This window comes from Nelumbo nucifera, chromosome 5 (genome assembly GCF_055504915.1).
Source record: "Nelumbo nucifera cultivar China Antique chromosome 5, China Antique-T2T, whole genome shotgun sequence".
Classification (NCBI taxonomy): domain Eukaryota; kingdom Viridiplantae; phylum Streptophyta; class Magnoliopsida; order Proteales; family Nelumbonaceae; genus Nelumbo; species Nelumbo nucifera.
The window spans coordinates 6,773,110-6,795,419 of record NC_142653.1 but is presented as its reverse complement, the minus strand read 5'-3'; the positions used below and the strand labels follow the sequence as shown (position 1 = coordinate 6,795,419).

At 37.3% G+C, this 22,310-nt stretch overlaps 2 protein-coding genes and 1 pseudogene across 7 annotated transcripts; 1 reads left to right on the top strand and 2 right to left on the bottom strand.

Moving 5' to 3' along the window:
- Positions 1-1,700: 1,700 nt before the first annotated feature.
- On the top strand, positions 1,701-11,448 carry LOC104608662 (nucleobase-ascorbate transporter 7-like). Of its 6 annotated transcripts, XM_088888763.1 has the most exons (15): positions 1,701-1,889; positions 2,011-2,143; positions 2,861-2,958; positions 3,063-3,239; positions 3,353-3,453; positions 3,572-3,647; positions 4,102-4,161; positions 4,720-4,904; positions 6,631-6,727; positions 6,986-7,072; positions 7,172-7,230; positions 8,700-8,791; positions 8,967-9,047; positions 10,699-10,859; positions 10,940-11,448. In XM_088888763.1, exons 2-15 carry the CDS (start codon positions 2,032-2,034, stop codon positions 11,156-11,158), a joined length of 1,605 nt encoding a protein of 534 aa, XP_088744889.1. In that variant the 5' UTR covers positions 1,701-1,889; positions 2,011-2,031; the 3' UTR covers positions 11,159-11,448. The 6 variants fall into 6 exon arrangements, with proteins under 6 accessions (XP_088744889.1, XP_088744890.1, XP_010273036.1 ...); XM_010274726.3 differs by lacking the exon at positions 1,701-1,889 and having other exon boundaries at positions 1,908-2,143; positions 8,970-9,047; XM_088888765.1 differs by lacking the exon at positions 1,701-1,889 and having other exon boundaries at positions 2,012-2,143; positions 2,753-2,958.
- A 4,642-nt stretch (positions 11,449-16,090) lies between these two features.
- LOC104608685 (uncharacterized) lies at positions 16,091-19,388 on the bottom strand. Its single transcript, XM_010274742.3, has 3 exons — positions 18,003-19,388; positions 17,712-17,863; positions 16,091-16,506 (listed from the first exon to the last, which is right to left on the bottom strand). Exons 1-3 carry the CDS (start codon positions 18,250-18,252, stop codon positions 16,396-16,398), a joined length of 513 nt encoding a protein of 170 aa, XP_010273044.1. The 5' UTR covers positions 18,253-19,388; the 3' UTR covers positions 16,091-16,395.
- Positions 19,389-20,417: 1,029 nt separating this feature from the next.
- Positions 20,418-20,821, bottom strand: LOC104609810 (uncharacterized; annotated as a pseudogene).
- Positions 20,822-22,310: the final 1,489 nt, after the last annotated feature.

Genomic DNA, 22,310 nt, shown 5'->3' with positions numbered 1-22,310 from the left:
ACCTTTAATTCTTAATGGCCAAAATACCCTCCAATGTTTTTTTTTTCTTTTTAATAATTCCAACTCCATTCATGTTCGAGGCCGAGGGGAGTACTCACTGCTCAGTGGTCATTTTCACGGGCAAGTACAAAAGCTTGATCGTCATTGTTGCTTGCTCGACCATCCCAAGTATCATCGTTGAGGATTCGATTCCTCATCCCTATCGTAATAACAACTAATTATTAAAATAAAATCTTATTTTTTATTGTAATTTATGGATGATTATTCTTCTTTTATTTTCTAATTTTGTCTTGTTGGGTTTTAAATTCTTGGAACATTTGAGTTGAGGCGAGAGCTATTGGAAATTTGGTAGCCGGACAAAAAACGTCTGGCAGCATGGAGTCATGGTAATGGTTGCACGAGCACGACACTTCACATGTGGGAAAAATACAAAACTACCCCAATTTCCATGTTGAAATGGCAAAATATTTTCAGGCAATTTCTTTTTTAATTTAATTTTTGTAAGAGTGGAAATTTCATCTTCCCCATAAATAATCTCCTTACTCTCAGCATGGGTGCCACGTAGACGTAGAGCAGTTCTGGCCCTATCTTGTTTGTTGGTTTCTGCTGTTGAAATTAGTAATCACAATTCCGCGCGCTTTCCGCCACTGATTTCAAGGATGGAAAGTGAACCCTAAATTTTATTTTTTATTTGAAAAACGAACATGGTTGATGGTCCATGCTCTAATCTCAATTCAATTGATAAAAATGTGAAAGGTTTCGTTTCATTAAATAGAAAAGAAGAAGAAAGTAGGAATGTGTCATGAGAATTGAGAAGTAATGATGGAGATGGAGTAGGGGGCATGCAAGAGCATGACCCAAGTCTTTTTATGGTAAAGCGTGAGTGCATGAAATTAATCTCCTGATTCCTGAATCAGGATACGTCACGCCTTCATCCACATACTCACAAGGTCACGAACTCACGATTCACAACGCTGATTATGCATTAATATATATGATCAAGAGTCAGGCGTCTCTTTTGATTTTCCACCGAATTCAGAATCCCTTTTCCGGAAGGAAATCGCGCCAGCTGTCAACAGGGATGAAAACCTTGGGCTCACTTAACCCACAAACACATGTTTTGAGGGAATTCTGTGGAGATTCTTTCGAATTTTCCAGGGAGGAATCAGGTTTTGGTTATGCATTCACTCAAGTTTCACACAAACTCGATTTTCCATTAAATTTTTAATGTAAAATGAGTGGAAAATGTTTTCCGATCCTCAATGTTTTAGTTATATATTCATTCTTTTTTGGCGATGAAAATTTTGTTTTAGGAGTTGTTTCATAAGGGTTGGAGCAGCCTAATTAATTGACTTAAGGAGGTGTTTGACTGTTTGGTTAGGTTTTCTAAAATGATCAAAGGCTCAAAAATTCAAAACATTTATTTTTATTGTCTTTAAGTGAATAATATAAATAAATAAATAAACCCATTTCCCTTCCCTACCAAAAACAAAAAAAAAAAAATTCCCTTTCACCAGATAAACGACCTTGGAGCCTATTTAATTATAAAAGTCATTTTCACCTTTCAGTTCAGCCTTTTCTGCTATCATCAAACAACAGTAATTTTAAAACTCTAATCTTTTTTATTATTTATATTATCTGTATAAATAAATAAACTCAATATATTTATTTTTCAATAAAACCTCCCTATCTTTCACGAGTTCACATTGTAGCCGGTAGACCCACAGGCGCCCCACATACACATCTCAGATGATCCCAATACACGATTGGGGCGCAGATGCGATTCATCTTTCACGTAAATAAGGAGTATGAAACCGAAAGTTTGATACTCTCTCTCTCTCTCTCTCTGTCGTTTGGTTCTTTCCCAAGAATAGGCCCTGCACCAACAGGTGGCTGAACCTGATTATCCATCCCTTTTAGCTTTTACGTACCTTTTATTCTCTTTTTCTGCTTCCTTCTTGCGCTGATATTCTTCTTCTGCTCCCGCCTCTCTCGCTCGCTCTGTCTCAGAGAAACTCACCGAGGAGAGAAATGGCCGGAGGTGTCGGCGGACCGGCGTCAAAGAACGACGATTTTCAGCCACATCCGGTTAAAGAGCAACTTCCGGGGATTGACTACTGCATCACCAGCCCTCCTCATTGGCGTGCGTACCATTCCTCACCTCTTATCAGCTGCACATTTTAGCATTTCTTCTTCCTCATTTCTTTCTTTCTCTAACTTTCGATGGTGACATATATGAAGACTCTGGTCAGCTCTGTTTATTTACTATTGTTTTACGATGAAATCGTAAATCGCCAAGTGCTGGTCGTTGATTGACTATTTATGCAACGCTTTCAGCCGTCCATTCACTCTGCATGGTTTCCCGCCTATTTTCATTATTTCATATTCACTTGAGGAGTTCGGTTGTTTCTCTTTCTAATATTATTTTTGTGTTGCTGCTTCATCTCTCATTCTCTCTCTCTCTTCCTCCCCCCCCCTCGCCAATAAATTCATAGTACTTCGGTTTCAGTGACTTTTCCTTTCATCGTGATTTGAGATTATCCGAGTGAATTTTCGTGGGTTTCCAATCTGTTAAATTCGTGTAAGTTGATAGCCGTTTCTCTGTTTCTATGACCAATTTTAGTTAAATCGATTATCCTGGATCTCCAGGCTCGGATCGTTTAGTCTTCTATTATTCTTTTTCAATTGGCACTGTTTAGTAAATTAGTCATTTCATTTTTTATTCACCTTCTGTTTCTTTTCTAAATTTCAGGCTGGACTTCCCTGTTCCCATCCTTTCAGTATTTCTTGCTGTAATTGGATAGATTATAGAAGAATTGATGTTTTTTGATATTCCGTATGTGTATTTTTCGTAATGCAGCGGAAGCAATTGTTCTGGGTTTCCAGCACTATTTGGTGGTGCTTGGCACGACCGTCTTAATTCCCAGCATCATTGTTCCTCAAATGGGTGGTGGCAATGTGAGGATATCTTTTGTGCTTTCATGTATCTTAATCTTTCTGATAAGTTTCTCCTAATTTCAACTAATTTTGGCTCCTTCGTTTTTTTTTTTTTTATTTGCCAGGAGGAGAAGGCCAAAGTGATACAGTCGTTACTCTTCGTTGCAGGATTGAACACACTGTTACAATCTCTATTTGGAACTCGTCTTCCTACCGTGATTGGAGGTTCATGCACTTTTGTTGTTCCAACAATCTCAATCGCCTTGGCTAATAGATATCATACAATTGATAACCCTCAAGAGGTTTGTTTTCCCGTTCTCATTGCCCTTTTTCATTTCTATTTGTAATTCAGTAACTTTGCTTTATATACCTTTATTCTTATATCTTTTTTCTGTTGGGTTTCTCTTATTCTCAGAGGTTTATACGGACAATGAGAGGAATACAGGGAGCGCTTATTTGTGCTTCAATTTTCCAGATTGTTGTTGGTTTCTTGGGCTTCTGGAGAAATGTTGTCAGGTTGGTTGTCCAAATGTGTGTCCATGGATGATGGATTCCTGCAGCATATATGATTGTCTCTTCATTTACGGGCAATTGGGTACTTCATGATTTCATGTTTCTTTTTTCATTTGTTTAGGTTTTTAAGCCCTCTTTCTGCAGTCCCTTTGGTAACTCTTACTGGGCTTGGGCTCTATCAACTTGGTTTTCCGCTAGTAAGATATCAGAACTCTTCAACTGCATCAGTCAATGCTGATTATTCTGGTCCGGGACATTGCTTATTGGATTAGTTTATATTGCCTAAAGATCCGTTCAATTATATTGTCTTGTGGTGTGAACAGAAGTGGACTTGCCATGTGATGGTGGGGAGCCCATGCATTGAAAACATGACCCTACCAGCCTAAATGCATTGTTGATTGCTTGAGTATTCTTTATTTTTCGTCACTCTCAATAGCATGTACGAGACTAAATGTGGAGTTGATTGGATTATTATGTCACTCTTGTAGACATTTTACCTGTGATGATCTAGACATAGTTTGAATGCCATTTATACATTTCACTTTACAACTATTTGACAATTGACATCATCTTGAAGCTATACATTTTAGTGATTATAAAAACCTTTTCGTTTTTTCATTTGGAAACTGGTGTTCCTACTGATGCTTGCAGTTGGTAAAATGTGCTGAAGTTGGAATTCCGGAATTAGTCATATTAGTCTTGGTCTCACAGGTTGGTAGTTTCCCTTTTCCTGTCATTTTCTGGTTGTTGTAAATTGAACTTATTTTTTCCTGTTCATCCATTGAGACTATTGGTTGTTTCTTGACATACTTTATTTAATTAACTTTTGTGCCTTTTTTTTGTCTCTTTTTACAGTAAAATAGACTTGTGATCAGATAGGGTTGTGATGTACAATCAAATTTTTATGTTTTTTGGTCACATGGGGACCAGTGCTTTCAGGTTGAGGTAGGATAAACTATTAGATGGATCTCTGGAAAAGACCAATGCCAAACATGGAAATTGGCTAAATAAAGGTCCACAGACCGGATGGATATGATCCTCTGTTGATTTTATTTATTTTCAATAAGCTATGAAATCCATGAGTATCCAATTTGGTCAATGTTTTGGTCTAGGACAAATCATAGGTAGGAATAAAATGGTGGATTTGAATCTTCTGTGCACCATATTTTTTCTCAACAGTTTTCAGACTAGTGTGCTCCTTATGTTGCCAAGTGTACTTGGTTCTCTTCAGTTATTTTCTGAGGGAATGAAATTGTGGTTCTTTTGCAGTATCTCCCCAATATGGTGACAGCAAAGAGAGTGGTATTTGATAGATTTGTGGTGCCATTCTCAGTTGCAGTTGTGTGGGTTTATGCACATATTTTGACTGTAGCTGGTGCATACAAGGACAGACCTCTCCAAACTCAAATCAGTTGTCGAACCGATCATTCTGGACTCCTTAGAACAGCTCCTTGGTGAGCTATCACCTCCATTTATTTCCAACCAAAGTAAAACTTGTGAATTACTTATCTCCTTAATCAGATTGTGTTTGCAGTTTTCTTATTTGGTTTTTCTTAAGACATTATATTCTATTTTAAACAAAAATTTTTAATGTCCTTGCATATTTAGTTTCTCAACTATGATATAGCCATCTTTGTGACGCTAAAATTTGATACTTCTAGGAGTTGTCTTCATCAAATTTGGTGCTTTTCATAGTTGACCAGAGATGTATCCAACCCTTCCTTTTAGTGTAAAAATTTAGATGACTGCTGCTGATTGTGCCAAAATGGTTCAGCTTTGACAGGTTTCATGTTGATCAGTGAAGTTTGGTATTTAATATTTAGCTGGGTAAATTATTATATTCTACAGCAATAATCTCTCTCTCTCTCCTCCACCCAGTTTGTATGTCTCTTTGTGTATTGTTTCGTGTTGTTATGATGGAATTTCAATGGTTGGAACAAATATAAAAGGGGTATGATATTTTGCTTTTCCTTCTTAGGGCTCAAACATCTCATATTTAATTGATTGCAGTCACTTTCAGAGAAATTAGAGCCAATATATAGTGTTGGGAGTTGTGCCTTTGATTCCTTGACCTATATGCAGTCTACCCATCCACTAATCTATGATGCCCAGATACAGATATAGATACAGACATGGATACAGGAAATGAGGATACAGCTCTCCATTTCGTAAAATTCTATACATGGATACAGATGTGGGTGGTAATATGCTTATATCATGTGTTTATATCTAATTTTTAAAGCTAAATATCATTGCCAAGACTTATGTCTTGTCAAATTTATTAAATTCTAACATGTGTAGATATCATTATAATATAATCTGTTAAAACTAAGGTTCAAAATATCGTTACATATCGGCCTGTATCGGCCGATATGTATCGTATTGTGGCCTTCCCGATATGCCCCTACAGGGGTGTTTCGGGTCAGACCATGGTGCAGAGGGTACCTGGGCCTTAAACCGATCCCTCTGAACCAGATTTGAAAAAAAAACAAAAAAACACCGATACAGGCTGATACGCTGGTAGTGTTAATGCTATAGAGCACATCTAGAAGTATCCATGCAGTATCCAATACTGGTATGCTAGGCATGTACAGGACCTACATGTATCTGGGTATTATAGCTACTGATCAATGTTGTCAGTTGGTAGACCATAGAACCAAAGTTTATGTTGATCTGTTTAACCATCAGTTGAAGAGGCAAGTTGGATGCTTGTCAGATTATTCTAAAATGGTTGGAAGAAAGAGTGGCCACTTGGATGATCTACTTTAGTTGATTTTCTTTGGATCATGTCTCATTTGAGCTGTTCTGTTTAAATGCTTCTATGGCCTATGTGCAGAAGGTCTGAACAAGACTTATTTTCATTTCCTCTATTTTGTTCATGTGTTGGGGGGGGGGGGTCTTAAAGAACAATTAAACTGGCATCCTCCACATTGGTAAAAAAGTACTTTTCCTGTCATTTCTTCCAAGTATAGATACAACATACAATTTACATCTGGTGCAACTTTTCCTTTTGGGTCTCTGCCTTTTTGTTTCACTATTGTAAATTAATGTTCCAAACCATTTTTTTTTTGGTCCCATCTTCTCCTTTGATGTTTTGGCATCCTTAAACCCTTGAATCTTGTTTTTTTTTTTCAAAAAAAAAGAGAAAAATTCCATCTCACATTTCTTTGTTACTTGCAGGATAAGGGTTCCATATCCATTTCAATGGGGTGCACCAACCTTTGAAGTTGGAGAGGCTTTGGCAATGATGGCAGCTTCTTTTGCTGCTCTCATTGAGGTTGGCTTGTTTTAGGCCTTAAAATGTCTATAGTCTATAGTAGCTCATGTGGTCATTGCCAACTTTTTACACATTTCCTACCAAAAACAAATTAGAGATGGAATGGTTCAATATTAACTCGTTCTATGTTTATTGTATTAATGACCTGAATATTCTTCCAAGATGGGAATCTCTCTCTCTCTCCCTCTCTCCAAAAAAATTCATTATCTCTATATTCAACATATTTTCTTTGTAGATTTATTTCTTCTTTGTTTGCAGTCTACTGGTACATTTATTGCTGTCTCAAGGTATGGGAGTGCAACACCTGTACCGCCTTCTGTTCTCAGCCGTGGAGTTGGTTGGCAGGTGCCTGTGTTTACCATGATGTCTTACTGTGATTCTATAAATTCTATGTTCTCAAAGTATTTACCCTCTTGATCTCTAATGTAATTATCTCGGTTTCAGGGAATAGGAATACTGCTGGATGGAATGTTTGGCACAGGGAATGGCTCCACTGCTTCAGTGTAATGAACTTAAAAACAGAGGAAGCTATCTGAACTTATTCTTTGAAAGTGTTATAAATTCAAAATCAGAACTTTAAAATTCAAATTCTCATGTGAAAATCAATTCAATGACTATGATGAATTCTCACCAAGATTGCTTATATGAATTTCTAGATCTGATATAAGAACTATAACAAGTACCTCTGGTTTTCTGATTCATAAGTTGACCGCAACTTGTGAGGATCTTGACTTGAGCTTCCAGTTGAATTCATGCCTGACTGGGGTTGAGGGTTGTCTCTCTCAGCTCCAAATAGCTAATGAGTTGGTTTATATGGGAAAGCTATATGTTTATATAATTTCAACCACCCCCTAAATCCTAGAGAGGTACTCCAGTTTCCAAGCTAATAGATTTAACTACTAATTAAATTAGTTGCTTAATTGATCTACCCTTTCTAGAGTTTCTATCTTGCAACATTAGTTAGGAACTTAACCACACAACTTTTTTATATTGTACTTTGTGAAAAAATCCATTGAACTCTTTGAATATCAGAAATTGCAAAGAGATCATTTCCTACTCAACTCTTTTAACAGAAATATCCCTTCAAAGTAGTGAATTCCTAATGGAGAATGTAATTAATTTTTTTGATGGATTGGAAAAATTGGTCACTTTCAAGCACCATATCACCAACCCAAGTTGTTAGGTATTTATGAAAACTGATCTCATTGTTAGCAACTCAAAGATGGTAAAGACTAGATTGATATGATTCTTTTATGTCTAGAGATACAAGTGAGAAACACATTTGCTTTTGGATAGAACATTGCAAATATAATGCTCAAGGAATTCATTCAGTTTAATTAAACCTATATTAGACCTTGAGCCAACATTCAAATGGCTGAGACTTTTTCTCTATTTTATAGGTGTCTTTTGAATTAGCAGTATTTTCTAGTGAGATGTCAAATCCTCCAATTGACTTCGAAATATACAAGGTCACAGGAACTGTACTCGGGTCTCCATCAGGTGCAACTCTTGCACAAAACCAAGTTCATACTCTGTTAGTTGTGGACACTGTGATCCATTTGGTAGAATTTCATAACCCCAAATAAAAGTAACACTTTGACAATAGTAATAAGAGCAGTAAATGAAAGCTACCGTTTCTAATTAAAACAATAAACAATTCATCAAAATTAATTAAAGTTCATCCAATGTTGATCCTAGCTATATCAGGTCTTGGAAACCAAACCTTTGGCAATTTTTTTCCTACAAAGTGGCTGCTCTTAAACTCAAACCCATGTTTACACACTTGGCCCGAGAATTTACTATTATGCCAAGGAGTGGCCCTTAATTCATAGATAATGGTTTCTAGTGTCTTTGTCAGGGTGCTTAACCCTGCAACAGAGACTGCCGTCAAGGAACATCCATCATGGGGTGCTTGTTCAAGTTCTCATTTCACTATAAAGATTGCTTTAACTCTTTCTTGTTATATGTACAGTGGAAATGCGGGTCTGTTGGCATTAACACGAGTTGGAAGTCGAAGAGTTGTTCAAATATCTGCAGGTTTTATGCTCTTCTTTTCTGTATTAGGTAAGTTTCCATTTCCCCACCCTAAGAGTTCCTTGTTGGCTGGACCACTAACTTATATAATTGAACACAGAAAATTTCAGTTTCATTTTTTTATATCGTCAATGGCAGCTTTGTATTCAAATTCAAATTCCTCCATTTTTTTTGTCAATCATATGTTGTTCTTCATGTCAATAAGCAGGAAAATTTGGAGCACTTTTTGCTTCTATTCCAATGTCAATAGTAGCAGCTCTTAACTGTATCCTCTTTTCCTATGTGGGTATGACCCTCTTCTCTATGTGAGTGTGTGAATGTGTGAGCATGTGTGTCGTGCTAATATGGTTTCTGTGCGTCATACTTGATTTCGAAATCTATTTGTTTTCTGGATTGCACATGAATTAGAAATATGGTGGCTGTACTTTTTCTCAGTAATCGTATGGTGGTTGTACTTTTTTCTTTTGGTAATCATATGTTGGTTGCACACTTACACTTGGTGCCAAGGCAAATGATTATTGTTTTTCTGTATCTTGTTATGTCCTAGCAAATAAGATAGGGTGCATATTCCATAAAAACATCTTATACATAGTGACTGAAATATTAGTGGTGGAACTAACAAGAAATGTGTGCATGAATAAAAGAATTTCATACCATGTTGTTTCAGCTGTCCTAATATATTTTATTTTGCCATCTTCCTAGTAAGCAAACTCTTATTTTTTCTCTCTTAATTACTAAATCCTTTGAAATTTTTTACTTGTAGACTATTTCCTAATGCTCTGATACAAATAAGATTAATATTGTGAATCACGGGATTGAATTTATTCACATTTATTACTCCAAGCTATTCCAGTTTACTAAAGCCTTGTACACACTACTCTAAAGCAGAATTATAGTAGTATTTTCCACTACATATATTAAGAGGTAATCCAAATTTTTTGACTAACCATAAGGCCATGAAGCAACATATCTAGAAAATGAATGTGGCAGAGTGTTGGGCAGTCAAAAAACATGTCCAGAAAATTTATGTGGCAGAAATGCAAATGCTACGATGGATGAGTGGAAAAATTATGAAGGATAGGAACAGGAATGAAGTTATCCGTAAGAACCTAGGAGTAGCTCCTATAGGTGATAAAATGAGAGAATAGACTAAGATGGTTTGGTCATGTGCATAGAAGACCACCAATTGTGCCAGTTAGAAGAAGTGATTTGTTACACATTGAAGGATCTAGAAGAGGCTCGGGGTAGACTAAAAAGGGCATGGGTAGAAGTAGTAAGAAATGGTTTAAGCACTATAAGTTAACAGTTGATATGGCTTTAAATAGAACGGATTGGCAAATCAGGATTCCCATAGCCAACCCCATATAATTGGGATTAAGGCATGGATGGTGGTTATGATAAGGACATGAAAACCACCACTTTTGGATGAAAATAAATAATTCCCCTCAAAATGTTCCCTAACAAATACCCAATAAGATTAAGGACTGTGGCTTTATGTTTTACTAAGCCATGAAGGAAGACATGAGTGGCATGGTAGTGAAAATATTGTACATTATATTTCGTTTTTGGAGCATCTCAACAGTTACTATTAAGATCCATGGATTCTGTGAACTTTATATGAATAGAAACTGAAAAGAATATATATTGCTTTGAATTTGTCTGAAAAATATTCTTTTATGATAAAGTTCTAAAAGACATTTAGTTGGGAATTATAAGGAACGAGAGCAACTTGATGGTAAAAATAATTAATTAATTACTGCTACACGTGAGGAACTTATCTATAAGTATGTTCTTATACTGGAGAAGCAAGTTCTTTACTTCAAAACGGTCTCTTATTTATATTTGTTTATTACTACGTCCATTTGAATTACTTGGTAGTAATGATTGATAATCCATCAGCATTTGACTTCGGTTATGGTCTTTCATTGTTCAAGCAGCTTCTGCAGGTCTTGGTTTTCTTCAGTTCTGCAACCTCAACAGTTTTAGAACGAAGTTCATATTAGGCTTCTCTTTCTTCATGGGATTCTCAGTGCAACAGTACTTCAATGAATATGTTGTGGTTTCTGGCCACGGTCCTGTTAACACACATTCCATATCGGTATGGAAACTTAAAACTGATCTAATCTTAATCTTTGTCAAGCCAGAAATTATATTTGATTTCTTTTCTACTATCTGCAGTTCAACAACATCATGAATGTGATATTCTCGTCCAATGTAACTGTAGCAGCAGTGGTAGCTTTTTTCCTGGATTGCACACTTGGTCGTGGGGACAGTACTGTTGTTAGAGACAGTGGTTCTCACTGGTGGGAAAAGTTTAGGAATTTCAAGACAGATAGCAGGAGCGAAGAATTTTATTCGCTCCCTTGCAACCTTAATAAGTTGTTCCCGTCAGTCTAGCGGCCAAAGGTTTGGTTCATGGTATTTGTCCTTCCCAATAGAATCTATTTTTAAGTGAAGTAGCGAAAGAGGAGGGGGGGTGGGGAACAAGAGAATCATTTGGTATAGTGCATGTACATGCTATATAGTCTAATTCTATAGTGTCTCAAAATCAGATTCTAACCTCCTATTTTAGAGCAAATATGTTTGATTTTTGATAAAAGGAGCAACTTTATTGGATAGTGGCTAAAACTGTAAAATCTTTTATTTTCTTCTGCTGTTAATTTGATACTACAGGTTTTACTTACTAATTGTTCCGTGGTATGCTTACATCTAGGTTTGATGTATCAAATAGAACAATATCAACTTTTATTCCCGTAAGTAGAAAAGGGTTCTTTTGTTCCATGCACCTTTTATAAGCATTTGCTAGTTCTCGTTCTCTTTTCAGAAAACATAGTGTGTAGCAAGGAGTAGTACCACTGTTACCATGGAACATAGCGGTTATTATAACTAAAGAATAGAAACTAGAAAGTGAAGAAGCAGAGTCAACAGACATGGGGCCCATTAACATTGAACTCTATTCTAAAGGTTTTTTTTTCCCATTTAATCTGATGCATTATATTAGGTTGTATTTTGGTGGTTTGTAATACTATACTAGGTTTAGGTTGGTTTGGACTGGCTCGTTAGTTAGCTCCGTTTCCCTCGAGCCATGGGGCTGGTCTTAAATCTTATAGTTGAGCCGGGGTCGACCCCAAGCTTGTCCCGACCCGCCGACATGAAAAGATGGAAGCTTATATTTGCATCAGTGTGAATGTGGTATTGTGATAGAGGCCCGTTTCTGCATGGTAGTCGTGCATGGATGATTGTACAGGCCGCTGCCTGCCCGACACTTATTCTGTCAGTTGCCAAGGCATGCCATACACTTTTTCTTTTTGCTTTTTTGGATTATCAAACGATTCATTTGTGCTGGTTATATATACTTTGGGACAATAAAAAACAGAAGTAAAAAGAAATGACTTATTTGAAAATTCAAAGAATTGCTCCTCTACGTTAAAGATACCTCCTATACATCTTTTTCTCTCTCTCTCTCTCTCTCTCTCCCCTCTTGACTTCTCCAGTGTGCAAAAAATATCATGAAAAGCTACAAGCCCACCTTGAAAAAAAAGAAGCTTGAAGAGCAGAAGAGACATAACATTACAAGTAGAGTGCTGTTTTAAAAAAACAAAGGATAATTGAACGAAAAGTTCATGCAGACAAAAGGGGAAGGGACAGGCGGCAAAGCTGAAAAGAAGGGTATTATTGATCAATCAGGACACAGAAACAGTTCTTTTACAGCATATATGTTTTTTAAAGTGTACAAGGGGCCAAAACCAGAGATGGTGGTGGTGGGGATGGGTGCTCGCTGTGTTACCTTAACAGTACACACCACAGGCCCCATGCAAAGTTCACGAATCATGCCAAGTCACACAGCCTCGTTCACCGTGTATGTCGTACCTGTTGTGGTGGGGTTTACTTCTGGCCCTAATTGATCTTTTTCCATTAATTAACCCAAATCTCCCTTTGATGGAATCATGGAATAGATCTTTACAATGGATCAATGCAAAACAACTGCAGATTTTACGAAACCTTTGCTGGGGTTCTTTACAGTTTACACAACAACGAATTCGTTATCCCCACACAGATTACAGATCAACCCAGTATTCAATTCGCCAATTCGCATATTAAGCAAGTGGAGAAAGCAAATCCTAATCTCGTTTATATAAATCACTGTACAAACACTGTATCTGCTAACATCTGTTGTTATCACAAGTCACAACTTGGGCCGATGAATTTAGAAACAAGTTACGTATATTCTTTGCAGGTTCATGAATGATGAATGGATACAACGAATTGACATTATCGTGGACATTTAATGAAAGTGAATTTTGCCCATTAAACAAGCGAATCAATGTCGGGAATGGGTTTGTGCCTTTGTGGTGGCTGGCTGTCGTCATATCCAGTATTCAACCATTCATCCTCCAACGACTGACCATTGGCGTGCTTGTCCACACAGAAAACAAGTATTAAAAAAATGAAAGAAATCAATGTCAGATATTGGTACCGGATCATATCTGGGCTGCTTTTAGTGCACGTAGAATGAATGATTTTCTCAGAAAAGTAGACAAAAAAAAAAGGTTTTCTTTACTTATTCTGTTGCTTGGCTTAACTTGGGAAAATAACTTGAATACGTGAAGAGCATTTTGGGTATGAGGGTATTTTTGTCATTGTAAAAGTTATTACTCCATATTGGTCCTGGGCATCTGCAAACAACTTTCGCTACGATGTGGCTTTAGTATTGTGCTAAAACCATAAAATTAAAGTATTGTTGTCATGCTGTGGCCCTACGGGTGCAGGTCTGGTGGGCTGGACCAGGTTTAAGTTAAACACTGGTCCAATCCTAAGAATTGGACCTACGGCTCAAGCTCGGATTAAGTCCAAAGTAAAATCCAATCTGTCCAATTCGGGCCCAGCCCATACAGAAATTTGATGTTTTAAAGTTGGGTCAAGTTCGGATTAAGCCCAAGGTCAAGCTTGATCTGTCCAATTAGGTTGGTCAATTAATCCATACTAAAATTCGTTATAAATAAATGTGTGCACATATGTATATTTTACTAAAACAGTATACATATATGTATATATAGATAGGCTGGATTCAGGCTACCAAAGAGTTAGGCTTGGACCCAGCCCAAGGAGTGAAAATTCAAGCCCAACTCGTCTAAAACTATGGATTCGATTGGTTTGGGCTTGGGTTGGATCCGCCTAAGGTGCACCCCTATGTAGCCCCACCTTGAATTAGCTGAACGTCAATACATGAAAGATTATGATCCTCAATTTTAACCCTGAGTTAATCTTAACAAAAATGAGCTTATTAGTTTCTCTAGGGTCTTGGAGGGATGGATTGGATCCAATCCTAATTTTTGTCATTTTATGCACAAAGTGACTTGCTTTACACTTAAATCCTTGCCTTCTCAAACTTTGTCAGTTCAAGATTTTACCATTAGACCAAGAAATTTCTTCTTTATCATTATGAAAGTTTTGAAGGTTCAAAATAGTCAAGAAAGCACACTTAAGTGCACAACTAATAATTGATAATCAATTGTTCAATCACTTTACTCATGATCAAAGTTTCAGATATAAGTGGGTCCATCAGAATACACAGGAAAGTGGATAAATTATCAACGAAGGAGAATTTTTTGTAGTATTAATATTAATAATACATGTATTTGATTAATTAATTATACGAAAAGACCCCATGATTATTAAAGATATATAGAACACCTCTTAAATGAGCAAAGAGAATTGTGTGAATGTCAAAAATAAGATTCAAATAACATATTGGTAAAACCCTTCTTAGATTAGAGGTGGTTCGGTTCAAATGTTGATGATAAAACCGGGTCATAATCAACCCGCTTTTGAATTATCCAACTACCCAAACAAGCAACCAGGTAAACCCTCCAAGAGAAGTTTCCTGACTCCATTGCCTGAATTTTTTTTTTTTTTTTAGTTCATTGCCTGAAACAATTAATTACCATGAGCATCGTCCCTTTAAATTGCACGATACGTAATTTTTGCATATTCATGTCAATACTTTTGTTCTATGGATGGTAAATGAATTGACGTAATGGGGCTTTATTAAGAAAATGGAGAGAGGGGGGGGGGGGGTTATGGGATGATTTCACCGAGCGTGGTAATACTTAAGGTTTTTAAAACCAGATCAGACAGGGAACCATGTTGGGTCTGGTTCCCGGGTTGAATGGTCCAACCGTTCAATCTGAATGGATAGTTCATTCTGACATAAACATTAAAAACGGCCAAAAACATTCTTGGGTCAAATAGTTTGACAGTTCAATCACCCGGATCAACAGTTTTGGGGTTAAATGAAACCAGCTAGATGATCAATTCCCGATTTTTCCGATCCAACAGTCAGGTCTGATCCGGTCTTGAAAACAATGGTAATACTTAATAAGTTGCAAAGTCAATTAGAGATTGTACAGCAGCATGGGTCCGGGTCCGGGTCCAGGTCCAGGGGAGAGACGATTGTGATGCATCACCATCACGTACTCCTTCAGCGTCAGTGGCTACTTATTGAGGTCCCACTCATTCCTGAAGAGGGGAGGAAAGAAGATGGAGCCTAAAACCATAAGACCTTGAGCTGCAATTTTTAATCAATAATTAACGTCCCCTATAGAAATTAATTCAGGAGGTACCTTCTGTAGTCCTTTCCTTCTTTAAGTTTCTTTTTTTTTTTTTTTTTTTGAGGGGATGAACAAACCACTTTTTCAGCCCAACTTGCTATTTGCTTGTTGTTTGTCCTACAGAAACATGCGCCACACTGAAACTGAAATTAAAGCGCGTTTACCAAAAAATAAAGAAGAAATTAAAGCGGAGACCGTTCGTTGAGGATGGGTTGATATCATTGACACTCTGGATCCGCTGGACCGATCATCTCATATCTAATAGTAACACACCAGCTGTCTCACAGAGCGCAGATGACACAAGTGTTTGAAGTGACCATTTAAAGAAAAAACACAACATTTTCCTCTCCTGAGTCCTGAATCTCCTCACCCAAATCTATAAAGTATAAACCCCCATTCTCTCCCTCGTTTGAGATGAAGTGAAAATCAAAGTTGCTCATTTCACATGTCATCAATAGGTGGAGGATTCACTCAAAATCCTGGAAATTACTTCTCAAATTTAAGTACTAGACAAGAACGATCAAGTTCAGCTACATCTTGAGATTGTATAATTGTAAAGGTTCTATACTTTTACGAAGTGTTTTCTTTTCTAGGAATTGTGTTTGACAACACTAGGGGGGGGGGGGGGGGGGGGGGGGGGGGGGGGGGGGGGGGATTTTGGGAAACACATGAAAGAAAACGAATCGCTTCAATTCATTTTCAGTAAATACCAGATTAATTTTCCACTAAACCCACGGATTAAATAAAATACTGTAATATCAGACAAATTTTATAATACTTCCTTTTTACGATCCATCCAAAGAGGAGGATAAAGACGAACACTAGGGCTAGGGGGTGTTCAGATCAGAATCAGATAATATATATATATATATTAAAAAGAAGAAAAGAAATAAGAAGGTAGAGATGAAAAAAGATAAGGCCGCAAAAAGAAGTAAAAACTAAAAAGAGATTTCATTTTTATTGTAATGGTGGAGGGGGTGTGTGGGTAGAGAGCGGAAAGGGCGTGGGAAGTAGGGAAGAGTTTCAACTCCCAACCTCTGCGATGCTCTGTAATGCTGGCTTCCATTGCCCACCACCACCATGATGCCTCCCCGCTCCTCTGCTGCTGCTCGGTCGGTGAACCATCTGCTCCACCTGAAAACCATGATTATACCAAATAATAAACAAATTGCATGAATTCGGAATCCATCCAAGTTTCACCTCTACCACTATTCCCTCAACCGGAAAAACAAAAGGCAAACACTGTAGTAGCTTTATGTGCTCTTTCTATCTCTCTCTCTCTCTAATATGACAATGACATGAACTACACAATTGACAAACGTGTCCTGTGCGCAGTGCTCCATTCTAATTTTCAGATGGTCTGAGGGTCTGTTCGATCGATCATTGATCCACGTGAACGTTGACAAAGATGCAGTGTTTTATCCGTACTTCTCCGTTTATCTTAATGACTAGTTTACTTTATAATTAACAAAAACACCATTACATTAAAACAAAGACTTTGCAAAATCTCTACATTCCGTTGCAATCATTACTATTTTTTTAATAATAATATCGATATCAGTTTTGTTTGAGCAAAAAAATCGCACTTGTAATTAATTAATTAATTAATAGAGATTAGGAAATACAAAATTCAATAGTATCTCCAACCTGCGGATTAATGGCTGTCGATTTGATTAAAAGTAAATCCCCACGCTTGAATTCCGTACCCAATCTACAGATTTCTCTTCTCTACTGTCTGCACAAAGTATCCATTCCACTTGCTTGATGGTTTTCCTTTTTTTTTTTTTTTGTTTTTTCTATTATATTGTATTAATATAAAAAGGAAAAGGTCCTATTATTTTGGGGATGGCACCTAATCAGTTGAATTAGCCAACTTCGACGGTCAAGATTAAAAATCGTCTGCTTTGCATTTAACCAAAACAGCTTCACCCAGAGAAGCACCGAATTGAGATGCAAAGATTAAATAAGACGTGCATCCCCGTGTAAATTCCAGATAGGAAACTATATATGGACGGTGTGTGATGTCCAAAGGATAAGGGATTTCAAATTTTTAATGGACTGATCTCATCGGCTTGGAAATTTTTTATGTGGTTCAAAAAAATATTAACTTATTAAAAGTAAAAAAGAAAAAAAGATGCCTCTGGTGGGGGGAATGGAGAAACCAGAGAGAGAAAGGGCGAAGGACAGAAGGAAAAGACGAGAAACATATTCACATTCTCATCTCAGATCCCCCACAACAATTTTTGGGCTCCCACCGAGAAACCAAATCGGACGACGGAAGGTCTAACCAATTTACGACGAGAGCTAGAGAGGAAAAAAAGAAGATGGCTGTAGCTTACCTTGGCTGAACTTGGGTTCTCCGGTTTGGAGTTGGAATTGGAGTTAGAAGGAGGCCTCGAACATCCTCCGTCTTTCCTCAACTCGAGTCCTCTCTCCTTGAGCAGCTTTCCCAATTTCACGCTCTTCTTTGCAGCGAACTCCTTCAACACCTCTGTAGAATTGGAGGGAATGATAATAATTGTAAGAACCTATTTCAAGTAATTAAGCAAAATAAAAAGCAAGGACGAAATAGTCGTTAAAAGAAAGTGAAGACAAGTTACAGTAGATTTGTTGTGTTGAATTAATATTACCTTCGAAACTGATGAGTCGATAAACCTGGCCGATATGGAGGGTGTCGTCAGGGCGAAGGAGCTTGAGTTGCCTTACCGGAATCCCGTTCTCGGTCTTGAGAGTGGGAGAGGGGATGACGAGAGCGACGTAGTGACCGGGGTTGGAGGTCATGACCTCGTGTGCACTTACGGACCAGTAGATCCTCTCTATCTTGCTTCGAGGATGTTGAATCACCACCGTCGCTGCCTCTGCTGCCTGGCAGTTCCCCATCTCTTCTCAGAGTCGATCACCTCTCCTGGAACCGACCTGATACACCCAGCAGACCTACAAATAATATGTGTGCAATCTACGTTTCTCCTTGTTCCACGACAGTTTCTGTTTCTTAAGAGAGACCTTCACAGTACCAACTGCCAAAAGCTATCAATCTACTGTAAAACCGCAGCAATTATGCTCGAGTGCTTTCGCAATAAAACGGATGAACTGTTTTCTCTTTATCGGTTTTACTTCTCTGATGCTTAATTAATAATGATCTCTTCCGAGCAATGCAAAAGTAAGCTGCAAATCTAGATCATCTATCGCATTTACGGAACTGTGGCGTTTCTTTTCTCTCTCTCTTTTCGTGAAACTGTTATTGAGATATAATAATATCTCCTGCGCTCCTAGTTTAGATCCCTAGATTAGGTTTACCAAAAGATAGAAAAAAAAAAAAAAAAATCCCTAGAGTTGAGGATTCTCCAACATTAATAGACAGCGACGATCCCGTTGGACTTCAATCCCTTGGACGTTCACCAACATAAGACAAGAATAGAGAGAAATAAATGAACAAATGGGCGAGGTTCGGGTACTTGGCTCGAATACAAATGAGAGAAGAGAGATTCTTTGTGGAGAGAGTTCAGCCTTATGTATAAGAAAAATACGACGGATCTGAAGATTCTGCACCCGCACAAAGACACAAAGACACAAAGAAGAAGAAAAGAAAAAGGAAGAGAAAGCAAAGAAGACGAAAAGGATCAAAGAATAAACTCTGAAGTAGAATCTTCCCTGCAATCAGAAGAAAGAGAGAAGAGAAGAAAAAGAAGACGTTTATTAGGGGTTTATACAGAGAAGGAGAGGAAGGAGGTCAATCGGGTGAGCAGAGAGAGAGAGAGAGAGTTGAGGTGAGCTCAGAGCTGAGATGCAAATGTAAAAACGAATATTAGGATGGCGTTGGCTTGACGATGGTTTTCCATCTGCCAACCACCTGATGTACTACTTTCCTCGAAGACGGCGTTTCAGCAGGTACGAGAGTAGAGTAAAACTAGTCTAATAAGAGAGGGAGTGAGAGAGCAGAGAGCAGAGAGCAGAGAGCAGAGAGCAGAGAGAGAGAGTGGTGCGACTTTTTCTTTTCACATTCAATATGCTGAAATGAATGCTATGGTCCTGTTTCTCTATTTATATTTACATTTTACATTACATGCATGGATTCCAACACTTTATTCTTTTTTTTTTTTTAATTCAAACTCTAGTAGTAGTCTACTAGTCTAGTCTCCGTACTCCCATGTCTTCTCCCCTCCTTTCTTTAAAGCCCTGGTGGTTATTGGATAAATAAGTAGTTATAAGTGATTTTTTTAGTCAACAAGTGCATATTTGGTAGATGTATTACCTAATAATAGCTTTGACTGCTGGTGAAAAAGGGTGGGTATTTTGATATTAACGTGACGGGCCAAGATAACGGCTTTAGGGTGAGGGTGAGTGATAACTGATAAATACCTCCTCAAGCTTTTATTCGCCAAAATACCACTTCACTGTTAAGTTGGGCGACAGAATTGCTTAAATTATTAAAATTCATTTAAAACTTTTCTTATTTTATTTATCGTCCTTTTCTCTTAAATTCTATTTGACAAAAATTACCCAAAACCAATAATCATTTTATTGGTATAGGAAAAAAGGTTTTTTAATTATTTTATTTATATAAATATCTCTCTTCATCTTAAAATATAAAAATTATCCATTCCCTTCTCCAACAAATCAATAAAATTAAATGAGACCATATATTTTTATCTACCAAATAGAAACCTCTACCTTTTCGTTTGAATATAGAATAATAGAATACAGCCATAAATTTGCAATAATCTATTGGAGCAAACAAGAGGGTTTCAATATTACATTTAGAAAATTAATCTAATTATAAATTGTCTAAATGACTAAGAAAATGGTAATTTGGGAGTTTAAAAAATATTAAACATTTGAATGCATGAGAATCCTTTTCTAAAAGTTTAGGGGGGTCTTTATTGCAAATAAAAGGCCAGGGAGCGCTTCTCACTAAACCTATAATACCCAGGGATCTTTTGTAATTTACCCTTGCCAAACAAAACAAAACTTATTCGGATTTGGGACTTACTTTCCGAATGCACATAAATACTTGTTGGTATGGTATGGGCCTAAAATAAGTACTCCTATACAAAGCTTAATCGGAGAAGTATACTGCAGTACAATGCAGAAATTCTGAAATTACAGTCCCCATGGTCTAGAACACTCCATCGCCTCTGAATCGTCATTTTGGTTTTCTTTGCTGTTTGATTGTTAATGCCTTTCTTCAGACACCTTCTCAACTATCTAACCCATTTGAGTAGAACATCCTCAACTCTACGTGCCTTCTCAGGCTCAATCAAAGCAATCCGAGAGAGCCTTTCTCATGTTCTAGATGACAAAATTTGACTAAGCATCTTGCCTCCTTTCATCTGCTTCTCTTTTCGCTTATTCTCTGCTGCTTCGAGTTCTGCTACTTTTCAATGCCATGTTGTGCCACTAATTCCTGCATTCTTCTTTGTCTGTTAACTTTCGATTCAAGATTAGCCATTGCTTTTTCCTTCCTTTTCCAACCCTGGATATTCTCTTAGTAAGCTGAAACAACCAGAGAGATATCACTGACATAACGTTTAAGCTGAGTCGATGGAGTTTAGGGATGGGAGATTGAGATCAAGGGAAGTTTAGCAAAATTGTATGTAAAATAATTTATACAAGTGTAGAATGGGTATTTAGAAAATTTGATACATCAGCGTTAACGTTTTCCGTTTGGGTTAGCGATGAAAGGGAGGTTTTTGTTGAATTTTTGATAAGTTTAGAGAGGTATTTATCAGGGAGATTTTTATTATTGTAAGAAGCTTCGGGGGAGGTTTTTGCATTTTACCCTCGAAAAAAAAAGAAAATCATTTAAGTTGGATTCTAATCCGACGGTAGTCGATAGTGGATATCCTCGTCTGGTCATGACATGCACTTTCTAGAGTTTGAATGGATGAACAGTAAACCGATCTTTTCTCAAATACGGATGGAACCAGCCTCTGCCTATTTTTCTCAGTACGAGCTTGCTGCTTTTTCCTGCACCACTGGCAGGGTACTTAGTAGTGGTACTTGTTTATGTTTGGGCATCAGTAAACCCGATTTCCCCTCCCCCAAACTAATGAACCACTTCGAACCGGACCGTCAGATTTTAAAATACCAAATCGAAATTGAATCGAATCAATTGGTTTATTGGTTTGTTTTTTTTTTTGGGATTTTATATTTATAATATATATTATAATTATATAAATAAAATATGACATATATATGTATAATGAATTTAATAGGTTAATAAAAAAAACAAAAATTTGATAAAATGAAATGCTAAAACCAAAATGACCGGTCCAATCAACAGGATCTTTCGGTCCAAATTACCGATTTTGATTCAGTATTTGGTTTTTTTATGAACACCCCTATAAGAAGTAGGAACAATTGCGGTTTTATTCAAAATAGTTAATTCTTTACTACATGTAGCCTACCTCACAATGGTTGGCCACTCACACTGCTAAGTGGAAATGAATATATATATTTCTTTTTGATAAAGAAAATGAGTGCCAGACTTTGATGCTTCAACAAGCACATTGAGAATGAGTTGGGGATTCGGGAAGTCTTTCACTGTTGTCAACTAAGCTTCCAATGGTATTAATTAATATTGATTTATTTCTGGGTCCCTTGTCTATCTAGATTTTCTTCCTCACTGTCTGACACGGTTACCAACTTCTTTTCTATTTCAATCAATTAATTAATAACAAAGATAAGAGGAATTGGGGGAGGGGGGACCATTGTCCATTGTGACAGGTGGTCTGGTCCGGTCTGGTCTGGATGAGAGGAAATATATCTGATTTGGTTTACCGTGGACCGGTGGTGGTGGAAGGGAAAGTACTGGAAAGTTAAAAAAACAAAGCAAAGCCAAAGGCAGAGTCCAATATTATACGACAATTGCATTGCTTGATGATTGCGTTTGCGTGTGTAGGGTTGAGTCTGCAAAACTCTTTCCCTTTTAATTAATA